We start from the raw sequence: 17,659 nt of genomic DNA, 5'->3' as shown, positions 1-17,659 counted from the left end.
ACAGAACCAATATGGGATTGTCCCAACTCTCACCAACTATGACAAGGTAAATGGAGTACAGACATAACAAGTAAAGCTAATAAGTGAGTTAATAAGATGTATAATTTCAGAAGTTGTTAACTTTTGAAATGACGTCAGGGGCCCTACTTGGGAGTTAGGCATGTGTCCTCTTCAAAGTGTGGGGTAAATGATGTTAATATGGGGCATCATATCATATAGGGGTAAAGTACTCTATACTGGCATATACAAAGGAAGTACAATGTGTTATCAGTCGACGTACCTTTAGTCATGCCAATTTGGGTTGCAGGTTCAACTGCTTATCAGGCTGTAGCTAAAAGGTGATCTTACTGGTTAAGGATATGGATTGGGGTTTTAAGATTTAAAGTCACGAATTTAACTTAGTACTTATTGTTACCCTGGCAAATGCATTTTTCATGTAAAGATGTAAAAAAGTTCTCTCAGGAGTCAGGATTCATGAATATTGCTACTTAATTATTATCCGGATATAATTCTTTCAAACAGGAAGAATATTGGAAAAATCTCTTAACTGAAAATAGTGAACTAACATAATGTTGCTCTCCTATAGGATTTCTGAAGCACTAAGTCTATGGCATCATCTCCAACCCTCTTACAAGAGATCCTATTGTCACAGTTCTTTGTCTACTAATGGATGTCTACGAAATTTCAGGCGGTGTTTGCTCTGCCTCTGCAAATTATACTTGGTATAATTGGTATGGTCAGTTCTAAGCTCTTACCACTGCATTGATGCTTTTATATTTGCAGTTGGATACTCTTTTTCTCCACATGATAGAAAAACTAGCAAGCTGCACATCTAAGATAGGATGTTGTATAAGAGTAGAATTAAATTCCTTTAAGATATGATCACTTTTATGGGTCTTTTTTAATTGAGAAAGTAGATATGGTACGTATATGTTGCTGATGCATATATCGAGATTGAGGTTATTGTAAATGCTCTATCTGGTCGAAAATTACCAGAATCTAGGCTCTGCTTTCAGCTAAAATTCTGTTACATTCGTTTTAAAAAAAGTCTATTACATTCTTAAAGAAAAAAATCATGACAGAACAATCACAATGATAGCAGATATAGACCACTACCATAGCTATAATTAAACTTTTGTTATTTTTCTGAAGTGTCCCCCATTCGCTTATATATGTCAAACCTTTAACATTCATGTTTGTTATGTCAGAGAAAATAGGACAATAGAACATGCATCTTAAATCATGAAGATGCGAATTAACAACTTCAACCAGTATAAGCTTTAGTAACAGAGAGGAAATTGTCCTCATGTTTCTGACACCACTGACTTGGTGTGAAATTAATTCCTTATTAATTGTGATCTGTCAGACTGACATTTGTGGGTTAAACCCCATGTCAGCTAGACACCTTATATATAGGGCTATATGAAATTATCCAGCTGCTTACAAGGTACAAGCAAGAAAGTTCTAGATCTTTTTTAAATACATTTGGGTAATAGACACCATGGGTTTACTGCGTAGTGACTCTCCCACAATGAGTGATCTAAAGACATCCATTAGGCGATGAGGAACCAATCAGGGCTTTCGACTTCAGTTTGGCAAGTGGGGTGTGTTCATGGATGTACTGCGTACTACTTCCCACACGCAAGCTTGCCTTGTGACCACGTAGATGTAAACAATCATATGACCTTGAAAGCTTATCTTATTGATGGCCGAGATTGACATATTCTAGCGCATGCTCCACCCACCTCTTTTTCGTGATCTCTGTTAAAATACATATAAGCATCTCGATGTTCCCTTTTTTCTTCGTGGGTGAAACTGAAACACCATTTTTCACATGGATGCAAACATAAGTTTGGGAGAAAGCAACGATCTTCTGGCCATACTTCTACATCAGTCTCCTAACCCGAAAGTAGCAAGCAATGATCCACAGCAAATAAGTCAAAGTAAACCACCAAATGCTTGAGAAAATTAGCTGATCTTTAGAGCATAGCTAGGTGATTTGTGTTCACACACATATCACACGTCACATTTATCAGACAAGCTCAAGCTTTTTATACCCTTACATCATATTTAATTGCATGGTAATGATTTTGGATAGACTGGATTAAGTTCGATGCCTATCAGGCCATCTGAATGATACATAATGCAACTTGCAACCACTTACGTAGATATCACCATCACAGTTAATTAAATGACTTGACAGGCATAGGACCTACTACCATCAGCACTACTTTACTAGCTAGGGTTCTAATTATTTGGCAAACTCACTTCATCATAGTCATCTAGCGACAAAAACACCTCATCTAAGCATGAGAGCTCTGTGCCCTCGTCATGGAAGCTCACTTGCGAACCGCAACTCGATTCGAACACTCTGCATACCACCCAGCTGTTGGACTCCTGCAAAGATTATTGATTGGTTTTGTACCCCAGTCAGTTGTTACATATATCAGCAGCTGACTGCTGTGAAGCAACAGGATATACTATATTACTCACCGTGCTTGAGTGAACTCTCTTCCTTTGGGATTTCCTGCTGGAGCTTGAGCTGCTTGAGGTGCTGCTACCGCTGACATTATATCCTCCATCTTGAAGGTGGTACTCATGCATGATCCAGTTAGTTTTGAAACCCTTGGAAGGTTCTCCGGTGCAGAAGATGAGTGTCTTCTTCAGGCCAACAATACAGCCACTGCTTGTTACTGTTTCATCAGCACCAATAGGGTTCCAGTACCCATTTGGTGAGGTCCTGCTTTGTGCTGCATGGCTGAAGAAATACCACTGGTTTCCAGCTTGCAGTGCAGTGCCTTGGAGTATTAATTGTTATAAGTGCACAATTTTTACCATGAAAATAGAGAAATGGATGAGAATGCAAACCATTCAGTTCCCACGGATTGTAGTGATGCAGAAGTACTGTTGGAATGATGTCAGGGCGGCATGGGAGGTTGGCCACTTTGCGACGGAGGAAATGGATGACAAGATCTTCATCTGAGGGGAAGAAGTGGAAACCTGGAGGTAGGTTAGTAGCTCCTCCCATCCTAGCAGTGCAATTTCGCTGTAGTTTATGGGGACGAAGCGGTTGAAACGGGACGAGATGAATGTGGAGTAGTTCATGCTAGTCAGTGACCGGGTGGTACTTTTATAGCAAGCATATGGTTGTGGGCTAGCTCAGTGAAGAGAGGGAGAGACGTGCAAGTCAAGGAGTGTTGAGAGGATTTTGAGACGGCTGCAGCTAACACAAGGAAAGAAACGCCTGGTACGCCTTTCTCACCATTTATTATTTCGTGGATGGAGCTAATGATACTATGAGGAGACATTCGTCGGACCATGATGGAGTCCTATCTGCCCTTCTGTGCAATGTGCAGAAGAATGTAAATTATATTGATTTTGAACTGAATTAATCATTACACTCTAAACAATTTTTTATTAGGTCAAGACGTTTGAATTCAAAAAATGCTTAGGTAGTAATGATTGTGATCCTTGTAAGGTCATCCAATAACGGTATTATAAGTAGAGAACTAGTAGCAGTAGTAGTTATGCATCATGTTGCTGCAGGTCTTGTGACAGCACTAGCTTGTATTCTCCTGAGAAGAGTAAATTAAATCTACTGCAGTTAAAGTTAACAAGGTTAACACTTTGCTATCTCTTTGCCGTTTTGGTAGCCTAGCTTGCGTCCTTATTAGTTGCACAACTTTCTAACTTGGTGGTGAAGCTCATGAGGTTGCTGTTAGACGAGCTAGCTATAAATGGTTACATAAAGCACCGGCACCTCAACAGGTAGTCTGTACATGCTGCAGCACTGCTGGTGCAGATTTTCAAAAAAGAAAAAAGAAAAAGAAAAGCTCTGCTGGTGCAGGGTGACGATTGCACTCTTTCTCATGTCATGCAGTCGTCACCATTCTCAAGCTATGCTCCTTCAGGGTTCTTTTTTTTTTTGAAAGGTCCTTCAGGGTTCTTGACCACACAGGTATTATGATACATGGATAGATAGCGCCCACAAGGCTGCACAGTTGTGTGGAGTTGCAAGTCAGTATAAGAGCATCACTTGGTGAAGAAGCAAAGCAACCCGGCAACATTTTGTCGTTCCTGTTTTCTAATCTGCGTGCATTGTTGCTGCGTCAAAGGGCTACATCAATCATTTCAAATAATTTCTCGTATCAACTGGCTAAATCATAGTCTTTTGCAGGCACTGCCATCATTGCAAGTTACAAGCACAAACAAGATCTTGTCAAATGGATTCGGTCTGACCATTGGTTGATAAGACTCATTTGAGCAAGTTGTGCCGCAAGTGGTAAGACCCTTCTCCTACCTCTCTCGGCAGTAGGCATGCTCATTCCATAGAGATCAAGGGCTCATGAAGTGGAAGCTGGGGTTCCCCATTCCAGCCGTGAAATGCATGAAGGAGCAGCAAGAATGGAAGGGGGGGCATGCCTGGCCATTCCTGAGTAATGTATGCAGAATCAGCAACGACCCCTCTCTAATGGCCTGCGAGACGCTAGCTTATATCCTCATGAGGAATCATGGACACCGAATCTTCCAGCAAGTACCCTAACCACTTCCCTGTGCTTAGCTCCCAGAAAAAGATGTGGCTCCACCATTCCATGGTGCACTATCATCCCCCTCACTCCCCGTCTGCCCCCACAGTGTTTCCTGCAGGCACCTCAGCCTCTCGCTTTTCCTTTGCCTTTTGTGTGCCTCGTGCATGCTCTCTGCTTCTTTATGGCAGGCCATGAAAGGGAGAAAAGATTAGGCTCGAGTCCACCACCGGATTCATGCCGGTATAGTACACGTGAGGGAGGCAACCTAATCCCTGGACAAGAGAGGGGCCCATCTGTCATGCGGTGGAGGGGCTTCTTTGGCGCCATCCGCACGGTGACGTACCCATGACGCAGTTCTGCGTTCAATCTAGTGTCCACCACATTGCAAGGTCGGATCCTTGGAACGTGCGTGGATGGCCGGATGCCCACGCGCAGGGTGTGCTTTGCAGCTCTGAAGATGTCTGGTGGATGCGGCGTGCATGGTGCTGATCGAGGTGAGATGTACCAGCTCATGCATCAGCATAGAACTCATGCTATTTTGTTCTGCAAGTCTGAAGATGCCTATCTCGTGTTATCATTGGTCATGTTGTCGAGTTTTACAGAATGCAGGGTGGCAAATCCCTATTCCAGCCTTCAGTAGCAGCCGTCAAAGGGATCGGAGGAGAAGTCTGTAAAATTGCAGCATTTGATGAATGCGCTGGCATGATCCGGAACGTGTCAATTAAAAACCTTGCGCAAACCTTTGCAGGAGCTGCATGCAAGCCATCAAATCATTGAGGAATTAGCCCCTCCAGTCCAGTCCTCTATGGTTTCAGCATTTACTTGGTTGAAAAAACTTTCTTGCTCTGCCTCTGCAGGGATTGTGTTGGGTAATTGGGTTCATTCCATCTCTGCGCCTGCAAGAAGCACCTCGCCGGGTGAGCGTGCGGGCACCCTGACACATGCATGGGAATTAGCGGCATCGACACATTCTGCTCGGCACAAGGCTTCATCCACCCATTCGTTTCAGCAAGATGCCTGCAGCCGCTCATGGTCTCGCCGATGCCTGCACGTTCTGCCTCGCGGGATAAGGGAAGAAGTGACGGGCGCGGCTGGTGCTGTGGTTGCTGGCCGCAGGCGCCGCGCACAGCAGAGAAGCGAGGCGAATGCAACGAATGATTCGTCCCTCTCCTGTTGCCATGGAGTGCTGGGTGGGTCGCCCACTTCCCTGCGGCCCCCGGCTCGCGCTATCGCTTCGGTGTCAGGCGCGAGGGCGAGCAGGAGCCGCAGCTCGGTTGGTTTGGTGGCGTCGGTGTCGCCTGCCTGCAGCGAGCCTCTGCCTGGGCGAAACGAGCGATTGGCGGTTGCCTGATGGATGGAGGGTCAGTGGTGGGGAGTGAATGGGCGCAAGGTCAGCCGAGAGATTGGCCACGTCCCCCGCCTTTTTGCTCCTCGTGTGTTCATGTGGGTTGTTACTGCATGTCTACATCACCCGTGACGATTGCTCCTCCTCATTGTTTCATTCATTTCTTTTCATCTTTTATTACAGGTAAAAAGGTAACTGTTTTTTTTTCCTGTCTGCTTTCTTCGTCTTAATTGTTGAAAGCTCTATGATTCTATATGTACTACCCGTGTTACAAAAGTACTCTGCTTTGTGTAATGATGGTGATCTGGTTACCTTCAGCTTGGCCATGGAATGTGGATGCATATGCTTCTGTCAACACAGCTAGCACAGTGTCGCCCAACAACAGCCATCGCTCGATGTGTTTGTCCAATTGCTGTGTTTATGTGCTTTGTTTTGGAGACGGTGCCCCCACTGTGTAATATTCTCTGGCGCTGCTGCAAGCAGTCACATTCACCGCTCGATCAAGGTTTGAGGGCCGCCAGCAAGGAAGTGGGAACTTTGCGTCGGGCCCGACAGATTCTTCGATTTCCAGCTCCAGCCTCCCGACCCGAGTTTCCAACATGAACGGCCTCTAGTTTGAGAGAGGGTCTGAATTCGTGACCTAAATGTATTGAAGCAACGCAAACTCTTCAACCACAGCCCAAAAATTTACTGCCCAGCAAACATCGTCACATAAAAAGCATCTGCCGTTATTCCTGACGAGCAAGTGTTGGTTCTTCACAATTCGCAATGACATGAACTCTAGGCCGAATTATGCATCCAGTGAACCATTCGTGTGAGATCCGGATGCTGAATATTTTAGAATCATTGCCCTTAATTTGGACAAGAACGTGATCAGTTGTCCAAAAGATACCTAGAGTTACAAACTACACCAAATCAGAATCTCTATTAACCTTCTAACATTTATCACCGTTCTGAAGAATCAGTCAATGGTAAAAAAGAAAGATCAGCTGATGGTATGGTGCACAGGAATATTTGATTCTGAAGTTAACATAGAACTAAAACTGAATGAGTCAAACTCTTGTAGGTTTTGATGTGGTTGAAGCCTGACAGATTATGCCATGGTACAGCACTTGGAGCATTGAATTCACTGGAGTTGATTCTCTAGGTAAACCTTGTGGAGCATTTGTGCTTCTGCAACAACTGAAGCCCTGGACGCTGGAGCTGTTTTGCAGCATCACAAGGCTTAATACTTTACTTGGCAAGGAATGAGGACACCGATGGCAAATCAGTGGACCTCGCTTTAGAGTGGCCATACCAGAGTGATTGTCCTGAATATTCAGGAGCAATGCTTTTTTATACATGGGCAGTTTCTCTCAACACAAATCAAGCTGGTGTTCAGTAGGATCCCCTGCTATGCACATATGGTCGAGAAGCTTGCCCAACATCTCATATATCTCATCTGCCTCACGATGAGACATGTCCTCAGCAACGAATACGTGCTTTGCACTCCGCACTTCGATCCAACTGTAAGCCTGATCCTTCCTAAGGCCCTTCTCCTTCATGAGTCCCCTGACTCGACGTGCATCATCCCACTGTCCTGCCGCGGCATAGATGTTTGACAGCATGACATACCGACCACTGTTCCCAGGCTCTAACCGGAAGAGGAACTCTGCCACTTCCTCTGCAAGCTCGATATTTCCATGAATACGACATGCACCTAGGAGAGCTCCCCAGGACCCAGCTGTACCAGGACCAATCCTGGATGGCAAATCTTTGATGAACTCAGTTGCTTCTTCCAGCTGGCAATTCCGACCAAGAGCGTCTATGTAGGCAGCATAGTGTTCTGCCCTAGGTTCAAGACCATGGTCCTCCATTGATTCAAGAACGAGGCGTCCATCAGAAACTAGACCAGAATGGCTGCAGGCCGTGAGGACAGCAAGAAAAGTGACATGGGTTGGCTGAACTCCAGCTACCAACATCTCCTCAAATGTGTCAAGCGACTGCTTTCCCAAACCATTATGTGAGAACCCGGTAACCATCGAGTTCCAAGAGATGTAGTCCTTCTCAGGCATCCGGTGAAACAGTGCCATAGCCGCCATCATGTCACCACACTTGCAGTACATGTCAAGGAGCGCATTGTAGATGAAGATGTTGAAAGGGTCTGTGCCGATGCTTTGGCGCAAGATGTAGCAGTGCAATTCCTTCCCCCGTGTGACAAGCCCAAGTTTGGCACATGCACCCAAAGCTGACACCAAGGAGAAAGGCGTTGGCCATACCCCCTCGGCCAACATCCGTTCGAACAGCTCAAGAGCGGCATCCTCCTCTCCATTCTGCTCATGCCCAGATATTAATGCTGTCCATGCAACCCTATCATTATCCGGCATCATATCAAACACCTGCACTGCCTTATCAAGCATCTTCGCTTGGCAGTACCCAGAGATCATCGATGTCCAAGTGATTTTGTCCCGGACGCTGACCTGATCAAACACCCGCCTCGCATCCTCCACCCTTCCAGCTTTGCTGTAGGCGTTCACCATGGAGTTGGCCATGATGATGGTCATCTCCATACCCGACACCAGCACCGCGCCGTGCATCTCCCGTAGCGGCCTCTCAGCTCCGATTCCCGCGCACGCAGTCGCCATGCTGACCACCGTGAAGCGGTCGATGGCCAACCCTGGCCCCAAGAACCTGTCCCTGGCGAGCCGGGCAACCAAGCGGAGAGCCTCTTCCTGCCTGCTGTGGTGCGCGAGCGACGATAAGACGGTGTTGTAGGAGACAAGGTTGCGTGCGTCGGCCGGCATTGCATCGAACAGGTGGAGGGCGTCGGGGAGGGTGCCCGGTCTGCGCGACAGCGTGGCGAGTAGCGTGTTGTAGGAGTGCGGGTTCTTGTGCGGGATGTCGTGAAAGGCGGCGATCGCGGCGTCCGGGGACGGGAGCAGGGAGTAGAGCGCGACAAGGCGGTTGGATAGGAGGGTGTGGCTGGTGAGCGCCGTCTTGACGAGGAGCGCGTGCGCGGCGCGGCCGAGGCGGAGCACGTCCCCCCCGGAGATGGCCCGCTCCAGGAGGGACAGCACCTCCGGGACGGCGATGCCGGCCGCGGCCGCGGAAGGAGGCGCGGGGGCGCATCGCGGCGGGAGGATGGCGATTGTTGGGAGATGACGGCGCATGCGTTTCCGGCGGCGACGAGCAGCAACGGCGACAACGATCAGGCTGGCCCGTATGGCCCGTAAACTAAAGCTGCTTTACTGGGCCGTGTGTTGTAGCGGGCTTTACCTTGATGGGCCAAGTGGGATTAAAGTGAAGCCGAACCACCCAACAAGCCTCTGTCTGTTTCTCGCCTTTGCGGTTCCAGAACTCTCTGCTTGACTCACCGGCGGCGGCGCCGCGGCCATCTCCGGCGAAAACCCTACCCTGCCCCGCGCCGCGGCTTTTGGTAGATTAGTGAGTATCAAGAGTTGAAGTCGTGGTTGGAGCGGAGGAGGCCTCGGGGATGGTGTTCGGGCAGGTGGTGATCGGCCCGCCGGGCTCTGGCAAGACTACCTACTGCAACGGCATGTCGCAGTTCCTCTCCCTCCTCGGAAGGTATGCCGCTTCGCTCCTCACTAGTGCATGCTCGGCTCCTTGCAAGATTCTCCAGCGAAGTGGAACGTGCTCGACCTTGCCTTGCTGTTCAGTGACCTGCCGTGTGATTCAATTCGTACCCTCTGGCCTCTTGTGCTGAACTAGATTGCGAGTGTTGAGTATTTGTAGTAGTACCATAGTAACATAGATTGCTGGTGCTATAAGTTGCGCAGAGAGTTTGATTGCGCCATTGGGGTAAAAGTCGGGGAAAAGGAAGCCAAGTTATTTGCTTACATGGATTGTTTTGTTCATGTGCTCCCTTGCTTCTGTTGCAGGAAAGTTGCAGTTGTGAATCTTGACCCTGCCAATGATGCATTGCCGTATCCTCTGCTCTTTGAGCTCTAAAATCCACCTTTCCGTATAATCACTTCTCTTGTCAAATTATGCCTTGGTGCGCTACCTGCAGTTACAATTGAAATGTGCCTTGACAGTGCTAACTAGATATGAATGTGCTGTAAACATTGAGGACCTGATAAAACTCAGTGATGTCATGGCTGAGCATTCGCTTGGCCCAAATGGAGGTTGCTCCTAGCCCGCTAGTTTTGTTCAACGATCAAGCATGTCAAAATTTGTTCATAATGATATGGTTGCTTATAATGCTAATATCTACGCTAGGGCTTGTTTATTGCATGGATTACTTGGAGAAGAATATTGACTGGCTTGAGCAAAAATTGCAGCCTCTTATTGAAGGTGAGTACAGAATATCTATCTGCATCAATAAAATTCTATGGTTAGCGGCAATATCCCTAAGAATGTATCCCAAAAGCGCCAAGCATTCTGATGGAAAAACTTGTGAATATCTAATCTCCATAGACTTGTTATTTACATAGGGCTTTATGATCCTAATAGGCTAATGATCCAATCAGAGTTAGAATTTTATAGAAATGTATAATGTTATTCTGGCGATTGCACCTCAGTTCTTTTACAAATTATTTCTTCTGTCTATTGAGCTATTTCTTAATGTTGACAGTTATAGACTCATAGTAGATGAGCATTGAACTCAGTAAACACTCATGCTGCTCAAATTGTACTTTTTTGGCCCTTATTGATTTGCAAATCTTAACATTTCTGCAGATCACTATCTGTTATTTGATTTTCCGGGACAAGTTGAACTTTTCTTCCTTCACTCAAATGCAAGAAGTGTTATCAATAAACTCATCAAAAAGCTAAACTTGAGGGTATACACTTGTTTTCGATCTGTCCAGAATACCTTAATGCTAATGAACTAGATTGTTCAATCTTTCTTTACTGTGTTCTGCAGCTGACTGCTGTGCACCTCATTGATGCCCATTTATGTTGTGATCCTGGGAAGTATGTGAGTGCTTTACTTCTTTCACTGTCAACAATGCTACACTTGGAATTGCCACACATCAATGTCTTGTCAAAGATTGACCTCATTGAGAACTATGGAAATTTAGGTATTATGCATTCCATCTTCCAAGCATTTGAGGATTTGTTTCTGCTTGTGGAATTTGATATCTGCATCATCTTTTAGTTGATTAAACCTCTTTGCTGTTGTATTTTATTCATCTTCCTGATTGGCAGCATTCAATCTTGACTTCTACACTGATGTCCAAGATCTTTCTTATCTGCAACACCATCTTGAGCAGGATCCTCGTTCTGCCAAGTACAGGTGAATTTCAGAACTGTAAATGCTTAATTTACTGCATCAGATACCGAAAGTTGTATCTACTGAAAGTTTAGACTTGATAAAGTTTATACAAATCATTCAGACATCTTCAATGTCCTCGATCAGATACCGAAACAATGCAATGCTTACTTTCTAGTTCTTCGCTTGTGAATAGATGCAGTATAATGCACCTGCATAAAAATCTTGTTGTCACCCTGTGCAGCATGATGTCTAAGTTTTGTATGAGCTCTAAAACAAAGGTGGCAAACTGAAATTGGGTTCAGGATATGTGTACTGTTTCAACATATCTAGGTTTTCTAGTAGATCATTCTTCAGTATGGGTATAGTTCTTGTCCACTGATATGAGCTTCAGATTCTGTGACCAGTAAATAAATCACAGAAAGACATGCTAACGTTGTTGGTCTTATGCTAATATTTCTATTATCTGATGTCAACACAGCACATTTACACTTTCTCATTTATAATCTTTTTGGGTGAACCTGCTTACAGGAAACTGACTAAGGAGCTCTGTGATGTTATTGACGATTTTGGTTTAGTCAATTTTTCAACTTTGGACATCCAGGTCTGTATTTGAAAGATTAGGTTATTTCAATCCAGGTTCTCATTGCCTCAGCTCTTACAAGTATTTTTGGCCTCTAGGACAAGGAAAGTGTTGGCAATCTTGTGAAGTTGATTGACAAGAGCAATGGTTATATATTTTCTTCTATTGACAGTAGTGCTGTTGAATTCAGCAAAATTGCGGCAGCGCCTCTTGATTGGGACTACTACAGATATCCTTTACTTGTTCTTTCAATAATCTTCTCAAACAAGTCTTTTATTGCCTTTAGTTTCTATGCTATGTTCAATGGTCTAGAAGCACATTATTAAACTGCTTATCTCTTGCACACACTGGTATAAGACCATATGGAATAATCATTAGACTTCCGTTGCGGATCATGTCACTGCATGCCATTAAATTTTGTGGCAAGCATGTGGTAACAGGATCACAAGTCAAACCACACGAAATAGTCAGCTAGCCTGTGTTGTTTTGTGAAATCTGGTTAGTTATATTTACTTCAGTAGTATTCCTCTGTTACGTATGTAGGAATATGCTCCCTACTAACAGTTACACCCAAGATTTGAAATAAAAGAATAAAAAGTTTAGTGTTTAAGTGCTGCTGCACTTGGTTGCAAAATGCTCTGTAGTACATCATTATCTGTCCATGCACTTGCAAATTCCCTTTTTTTTTTCCTTGACGTGTGGATACAACAGCAGAAGTTCAGGAGAAATACATGAAAGATGATGAGTTCGTGCAACAGACAAGCAGGATGCAATGAGGCTGGCAGTGGCGTCCCCACTTTTGTAGCACAACGGGTGAAACATGTCAGCGTGGCATGTCCAGAACTTTGGTTGCTAGAGAAATGTGGATTTGCCTGAACCTATGTAGCTTAGCTGTAGATGTTTTCTGAAGCTAGTTGCCTGATGTGTTGTAGCATGCTGTCATTACCTTCTGGAACGAATACGAAACACCTGGGATGAAATGTACTCCCAATGAAGCGATCTGGGCACTGGAGAAATGTTTCTTTTTGCGAGGAAGGCAGTGCTGTTCTCTGTTGATTTCATGGTTTACACGACAAAGTGTACAAAATTTCAGTTAACCTTGCACTCTTGCCTTTGTAACTAACAAGAGTGTTGCTCTGTCATAGGGGGTATATTTTGGGGGAGTATAAAGATACAGTAGACCTACCAATCATATGGATTTGTCTTTGTTTCAACTTATGGGCTAACTGGTACTCCCTCTGTCCCAAATTATATTTGTTTTGAGTTTTCTAGATTTATAGATATTACTTCCTCCATTACAAATTGTAGGTTGTTTTGGCTTTTCTAATTTATATATGTTTACATGCATCTACAAGTATCTATAAACTAAAAAAATCAAAACAACTTACAATTTAGAGGGGGTACAAGTTAGTTGTTTAGTTTGTCCTGATCCAATCTCAAATTCTTCAGCAAGTGCTAACAATTTGAATAGCTCTACAAATATCTATGGATCTAAAAAGACAAAGCGACCTACAATTTGAAGCGGAGGGGCTAGGGGAACGGAGGGGGTAAGGTAGTTGTTTAGTTTGTCCTGATCCGATCTCAGATTCTTCAGCAAGTGCTTAACAATTTGAATAGCAAAGTTGTCAGTAGAACATGTCAGCTCAGCTAATCCACAGACCACAGCCAGCTTCTAAAATGGAAAAAAGGTCAAGAATCCACGTGGAGTCATGGACATGACCGTCCGGGAAGCCACATTCCCGCAGCTCCACTCCACTCGCCGGCACGAGCCCGCGTTTCTGAGTTCGACCCCGCCCCTCATTAAATGCCGACCTCCTCGTCGACCTCGAGACGATCTCGTCTCGGGTTGCCTCTACACCAAACAGTCGCAGCAATGGCGACCTCCTTGCGACTCCCCTTCGCCTTCCTCGCGGCGCTGCTGCTGCTGTCGTCGTCGACAGCCCGCGCGGAGGAGGAGGCGGTGCTGACGCTGGACGCCGGCAACTTCTCGGAGGTGGTGGCGGAGCACCAGTTCGTCGTCGTCGAGTTCTACGCCCCCTGGTACTAATCCCTCTCGCTCACCTCCGCTGCGTCGGAAATGCTTGAGAAAAGCCTGGCTATTCAGCTTAAGCTAAACGCGTAGCTTCACACATTGCATTTACTCCAATTTGGCCTCGCGTTGACCTCAAAAGTTTCAACTTATTGCCTGGTGGTGTGGTGACCGTCGATCTCTGTTACCTACAGGTGTGGCCATTGCAAGCAACTAGCTCCAGAGGTAATTCTTTCTTTACCACAATAAATCCTCTGTAATACTCCTGGACCATGATTGCAGTTCTTCAGCAGATTGTAACACTCGTGTTGTTCACGAACGAACTTGCTCGTGTCATGTTGCAGTACGAGAAGGCCGCGTCCATCCTGAGCAAACATGACCCACCAATCGTGCTTGCCAAGGTTGACGCGAACGACAAGAAGAACAAGGATCTCAGCGGCAAGTACGACGTGCAGGGGTTCCCCACCATCATGATCTTGAGGAACCAAGGGGACAGTGTGCAGGAGTACAATGGCCCCAGGGACGCGGATGGCATAGTGGAGTACCTGAAGAAACAGGTCGGCCCAGCGTCTGTCGAGATCAAGTCGGTGGAGGATGCCACAAAACTGATCGGTGACAAGGGTGTGGCCATTGTAAGTACAAGTACTGCTGCTGTTCTGCAATATGCAACAGGTGCTGTCTCAGGAGGGAAATTGGAATTTATGAATGCCCTGAAATATGTTTCAGGTTGGAGTTTTCCCTGCGTTTGGTGGTAGTGAGTACGAGAATTTCATGGCCGTGGCAGAGAAAATGAGAAATGACTATGACTTCCTCCACACATTGGATGCCAGTATTCTTCCGCAAGGTGACAAGGCTGTCAAAGGGCCTGTTGTTCGGCTTTTTAAACCATTCGATGACCTCTTTGCTGATTCCCAGGTATAGTTTGATGCTGCAAGTTTGATACATTGGTGGTTACTGTTAAAAATTTACGACTCTGTGCAATGATCAGGGCCTGTGTGCATCAGATGCTGATTTATTTGGAAAAGGCTATGGTATTTTGTCTTCTGCTAACACATGATCCCTTTTTCTTATTTGCAGGATTTTGACAAAGATGCGCTACAAAAGTTTATCGAAGTTTCTGGTTTCCCAACTGTAGTTAACTTTGACACTAATCCAACTAACCACAAATATCTCCTCAAATACTTTGAGAATGATGGTACCAAAGTAAGTTAATTCTTCACAAAAGCAATCCCACTTTTATGTCAGACAGCATTACACAACATGGCTCTTTCTTGACTGTTTGCCCTGTCTATCCAGATTTGGTCCCTTAACATGTTATTTGGGTCTTGATGGTCTCTGTACTTGTAAAATATATGGTATCTGTTACTTCTAGGACCTATCATGTTTTAGTGTGCTTCTGCAGTTCTACATATTAGCACATTCATTCATACCCTTTATTTCAATTGTCTCATGAACTGCCCTCTGTATCTTGTCAAACAGGCAATGCTTTTCCTGAGCTTCGATGATGACAGGATTGATGCCTTTAAGAGTCAGTTTTATGAAGCTGCAAAGCAATATGATGTGAAGAACATAAGTTTTCTGATCGGTGATGTTACTGACGCACAGGGTGCTTTCCAGGTCTTTAGAAACTTGAGCTATTTTGCCCTTTTTGAGTTTTGACTTTGTAGTTCTTATCACTCTCTGGTGCAAACCCTGCAGTATTTTGGGCTCAAAGAAAGTGAAGTGCCCCTCCTCTTCATACAAGAATCCACTGCAAAATTTATCAAACCAACTGTGGAGCCTGATCAAATCTTACCTTGGTTGAAAGATTACACAGTAAGAGACCTGCTTGCCATTTGTACCACATCCCTTATCTGCAGTTTACCATGTTCACATTCATTTTGAGTTCTCTTGTATCAGCCTGAAGTCAATCTCCATCAACCTATTTGCAGTTTATCTTAGCCTGACTTTGGGTTTTGTTCATGTAGGATGGCACCTTATTACCACATGTTAAGTCAGATCCTATTCCAGTGGTCAACGACCAACCTGTTAAGGTTGTTGTCGCTGATAATCTTAATGATGTGGTTTTCAACTCTGGCAAAAATGGTTTGTTCTTTACACTATGATTTGTTGCTTAAGTTTTGATTTACATATAAAGTCTTTTACTAGATGCTTGATGCTTATTTTGTTGCCATTGCAATTTTAAGAATTCATGAGTTGGTTATGAATAACTGATATTTGTCGTAGTGCTTCTTGAGATTTATGCACCGTGGTGTGGCCATTGCCAGAAGCTGGCCCCAATCTTGGACGAAGTTGCAATTTCGTTGCAGAATGATGAAGATGTGATCATTGCAAAGATGGTAATGTACAATAGGATCCTGATTGAATCATTTTTCTTCATTGCTTCACTTCCCATTTGATATCTTCACGATCAACATGCTTTTATGCATACTTTATATAGTGCATCTTCTGCAACCATTCCTGCCAGGCGGTTGTAGGATAATAAGAATCTCAGTGCTAATAAATTATAAGAGGATATATGATTGAAAATGAAGTCAAGTGAATTATAATGCTTATATTTCATTTGCGTCCAGAATCTTAGACAAAACTGCTGAACGTCACAGGACCATTCGGGCATATGTTGAATTCGTGCCGTGTCCAAGTCCCAGGTTAACACAATGTTTCGTTTAGCAAAAAAAAGTATGTTCATCCACCGCAATTCCTTTTGGCTTTGCAGGATGCTACCACCAATGACATACCACCAGATTTCGCAGTCGAGGGCTACCCAACCATGTATTTCTACTCATCTGCTGGAAACCTCCTATCATATGAACGTGGAAGAACTGCTGAGGAGATCATCGATTTCATCAAGAAGAACAAGGGCTCCAAACCTGGTGAATCTGCTGTAGAGGATGATGCAGCTGAGAATGATGCCATGAAGGAGCAAGAACCAGCATCAGAGTCTGTTAAAGATGAACTGTGATCAAGGTGAGTATAGATCGAGATCCTATGTCTCGACGAAAAGCCCCCGCATTTCGCTGTTCTTTGATCGGCACATGATTATTCGAAGCCTAAAAATTAAAATGCATATGGTTTTGTAGGAGACCGATGAGCATAGAATACTTGTTGCCATTCAAAGTTTGAGCAGGCGTCTTAAGTAACAAGCCACGCTAGACAGTTTCAGGACACAGTTCAGTAATTCTGTCTTCAAGTTTTCAGGCTTGCAGGACAACAAGATCTACTCACTGGCCTTTTGTATCTTTTGCTAAAATTTTGTTGTTGTAGCATCAGCACATTACATCGAAGTCTGATTTATGTAGTCAGATTGACATTTAAGTCTGCCTCTGTGATCAAACTCGAAATTCATTAGAAATTCTACGCGTGAGTTCGTTTGTTAAGAAAATACCGATACTACATTTCGCTGGACCAGTAAAGGGGTCTCAGCTACACTTGTATCGTGTTTGACTCCTCTGGTCAGTATGGCATGATGTGCCTCTGAACACGCCTGGGAAGGCGGGAAATAAACGCTCAGTTCACCTATGTAAATGAGATGCTCAGGTCCACCCCTTGCTCGTATCTTGAGTTCTTGACAAGCAGGACATGGAGACGCCCGTGAGATTTTGGCCTAAAGGACAACTCAACCAGTCTTTTCTTTTGCACGGACAAAATATCTTCACAAAATGGGTTATATGATACGCAGGTGAAAAATCTTAACATAATTTTAAAACAGAACTGCTCCGGACTTAAAAGAAACCTGTCCTTTTCTACTATGTTGAAAAGATTTGTGAATATTTTCTTTAAAAGAAACCTAATAATACCTGGTATATTCATGGTCAATATCTTAGCAAAATCTGTGTAAAAGAACCATTCGCATGAAAATGGGTGTTTATGGAAAACGCAGGGAGCATCTCTGGTGAAAATGGGTGCAGACGAATGAAAATGGTGAAAAATATTCATCTAAAAGCATACTTTTGGGTTTCAA

General features: G+C 44.5%; 4 protein-coding genes across 4 annotated transcripts; 2 read left to right on the top strand and 2 right to left on the bottom strand.

Moving 5' to 3' along the window:
• Positions 1-1,973: 1,973 nt before the first annotated feature.
• On the bottom strand, positions 1,974-3,177 carry LOC117857634 (NAC domain-containing protein 104). The gene is made up of 3 exons (XM_034740412.2): positions 2,869-3,177; positions 2,494-2,798; positions 1,974-2,397 (listed from the first exon to the last, which is right to left on the bottom strand). The coding sequence occupies exons 1-3, from the start codon at positions 3,026-3,028 to the stop codon at positions 2,248-2,250; spliced, it is 615 nt and encodes a 204-aa protein (XP_034596303.1). The 5' UTR covers positions 3,029-3,177; the 3' UTR covers positions 1,974-2,247.
• A 3,532-nt stretch (positions 3,178-6,709) lies between these two features.
• On the bottom strand, positions 6,710-9,158 carry LOC117857613 (pentatricopeptide repeat-containing protein At2g13600). The gene has a single exon (XM_034740374.2). The coding sequence runs from the start codon at positions 9,021-9,023 to the stop codon at positions 7,230-7,232; it is 1,794 nt and encodes a 597-aa protein (XP_034596265.1). The 5' UTR covers positions 9,024-9,158; the 3' UTR covers positions 6,710-7,229.
• A 13-nt stretch (positions 9,159-9,171) lies between these two features.
• On the top strand, positions 9,172-12,766 carry LOC117857630 (GPN-loop GTPase QQT1). Its single transcript, XM_072293435.1, has 10 exons — positions 9,172-9,438; positions 9,753-9,797; positions 9,919-9,998; positions 10,093-10,167; positions 10,552-10,655; positions 10,739-10,895; positions 11,023-11,110; positions 11,618-11,690; positions 11,768-11,899; positions 12,377-12,766. Exons 1-10 carry the CDS (start codon positions 9,347-9,349, stop codon positions 12,443-12,445), a joined length of 915 nt encoding a protein of 304 aa, XP_072149536.1. The 5' UTR covers positions 9,172-9,346; the 3' UTR covers positions 12,446-12,766.
• Positions 12,767-13,386: 620 nt separating this feature from the next.
• Positions 13,387-17,013, top strand: LOC117857621 (protein disulfide isomerase-like 1-2). The gene is made up of 11 exons (XM_034740385.2): positions 13,387-13,709; positions 13,893-13,923; positions 14,043-14,330; positions 14,425-14,613; positions 14,776-14,901; positions 15,178-15,315; positions 15,397-15,513; positions 15,666-15,783; positions 15,925-16,037; positions 16,415-16,665; positions 16,779-17,013. The coding sequence occupies exons 1-10, from the start codon at positions 13,474-13,476 to the stop codon at positions 16,658-16,660; spliced, it is 1,602 nt and encodes a 533-aa protein (XP_034596276.1). The 5' UTR covers positions 13,387-13,473; the 3' UTR covers positions 16,661-16,665; positions 16,779-17,013.
• Positions 17,014-17,659: the final 646 nt, after the last annotated feature.

Source organism: Setaria viridis, chromosome 1 (genome assembly GCF_005286985.2).
Source record: "Setaria viridis chromosome 1, Setaria_viridis_v4.0, whole genome shotgun sequence".
Classification (NCBI taxonomy): domain Eukaryota; kingdom Viridiplantae; phylum Streptophyta; class Magnoliopsida; order Poales; family Poaceae; genus Setaria; species Setaria viridis.
The sequence above is the reverse complement of the archived record's forward strand: the minus strand, read 5'-3'. Positions and strand labels throughout refer to the sequence as shown.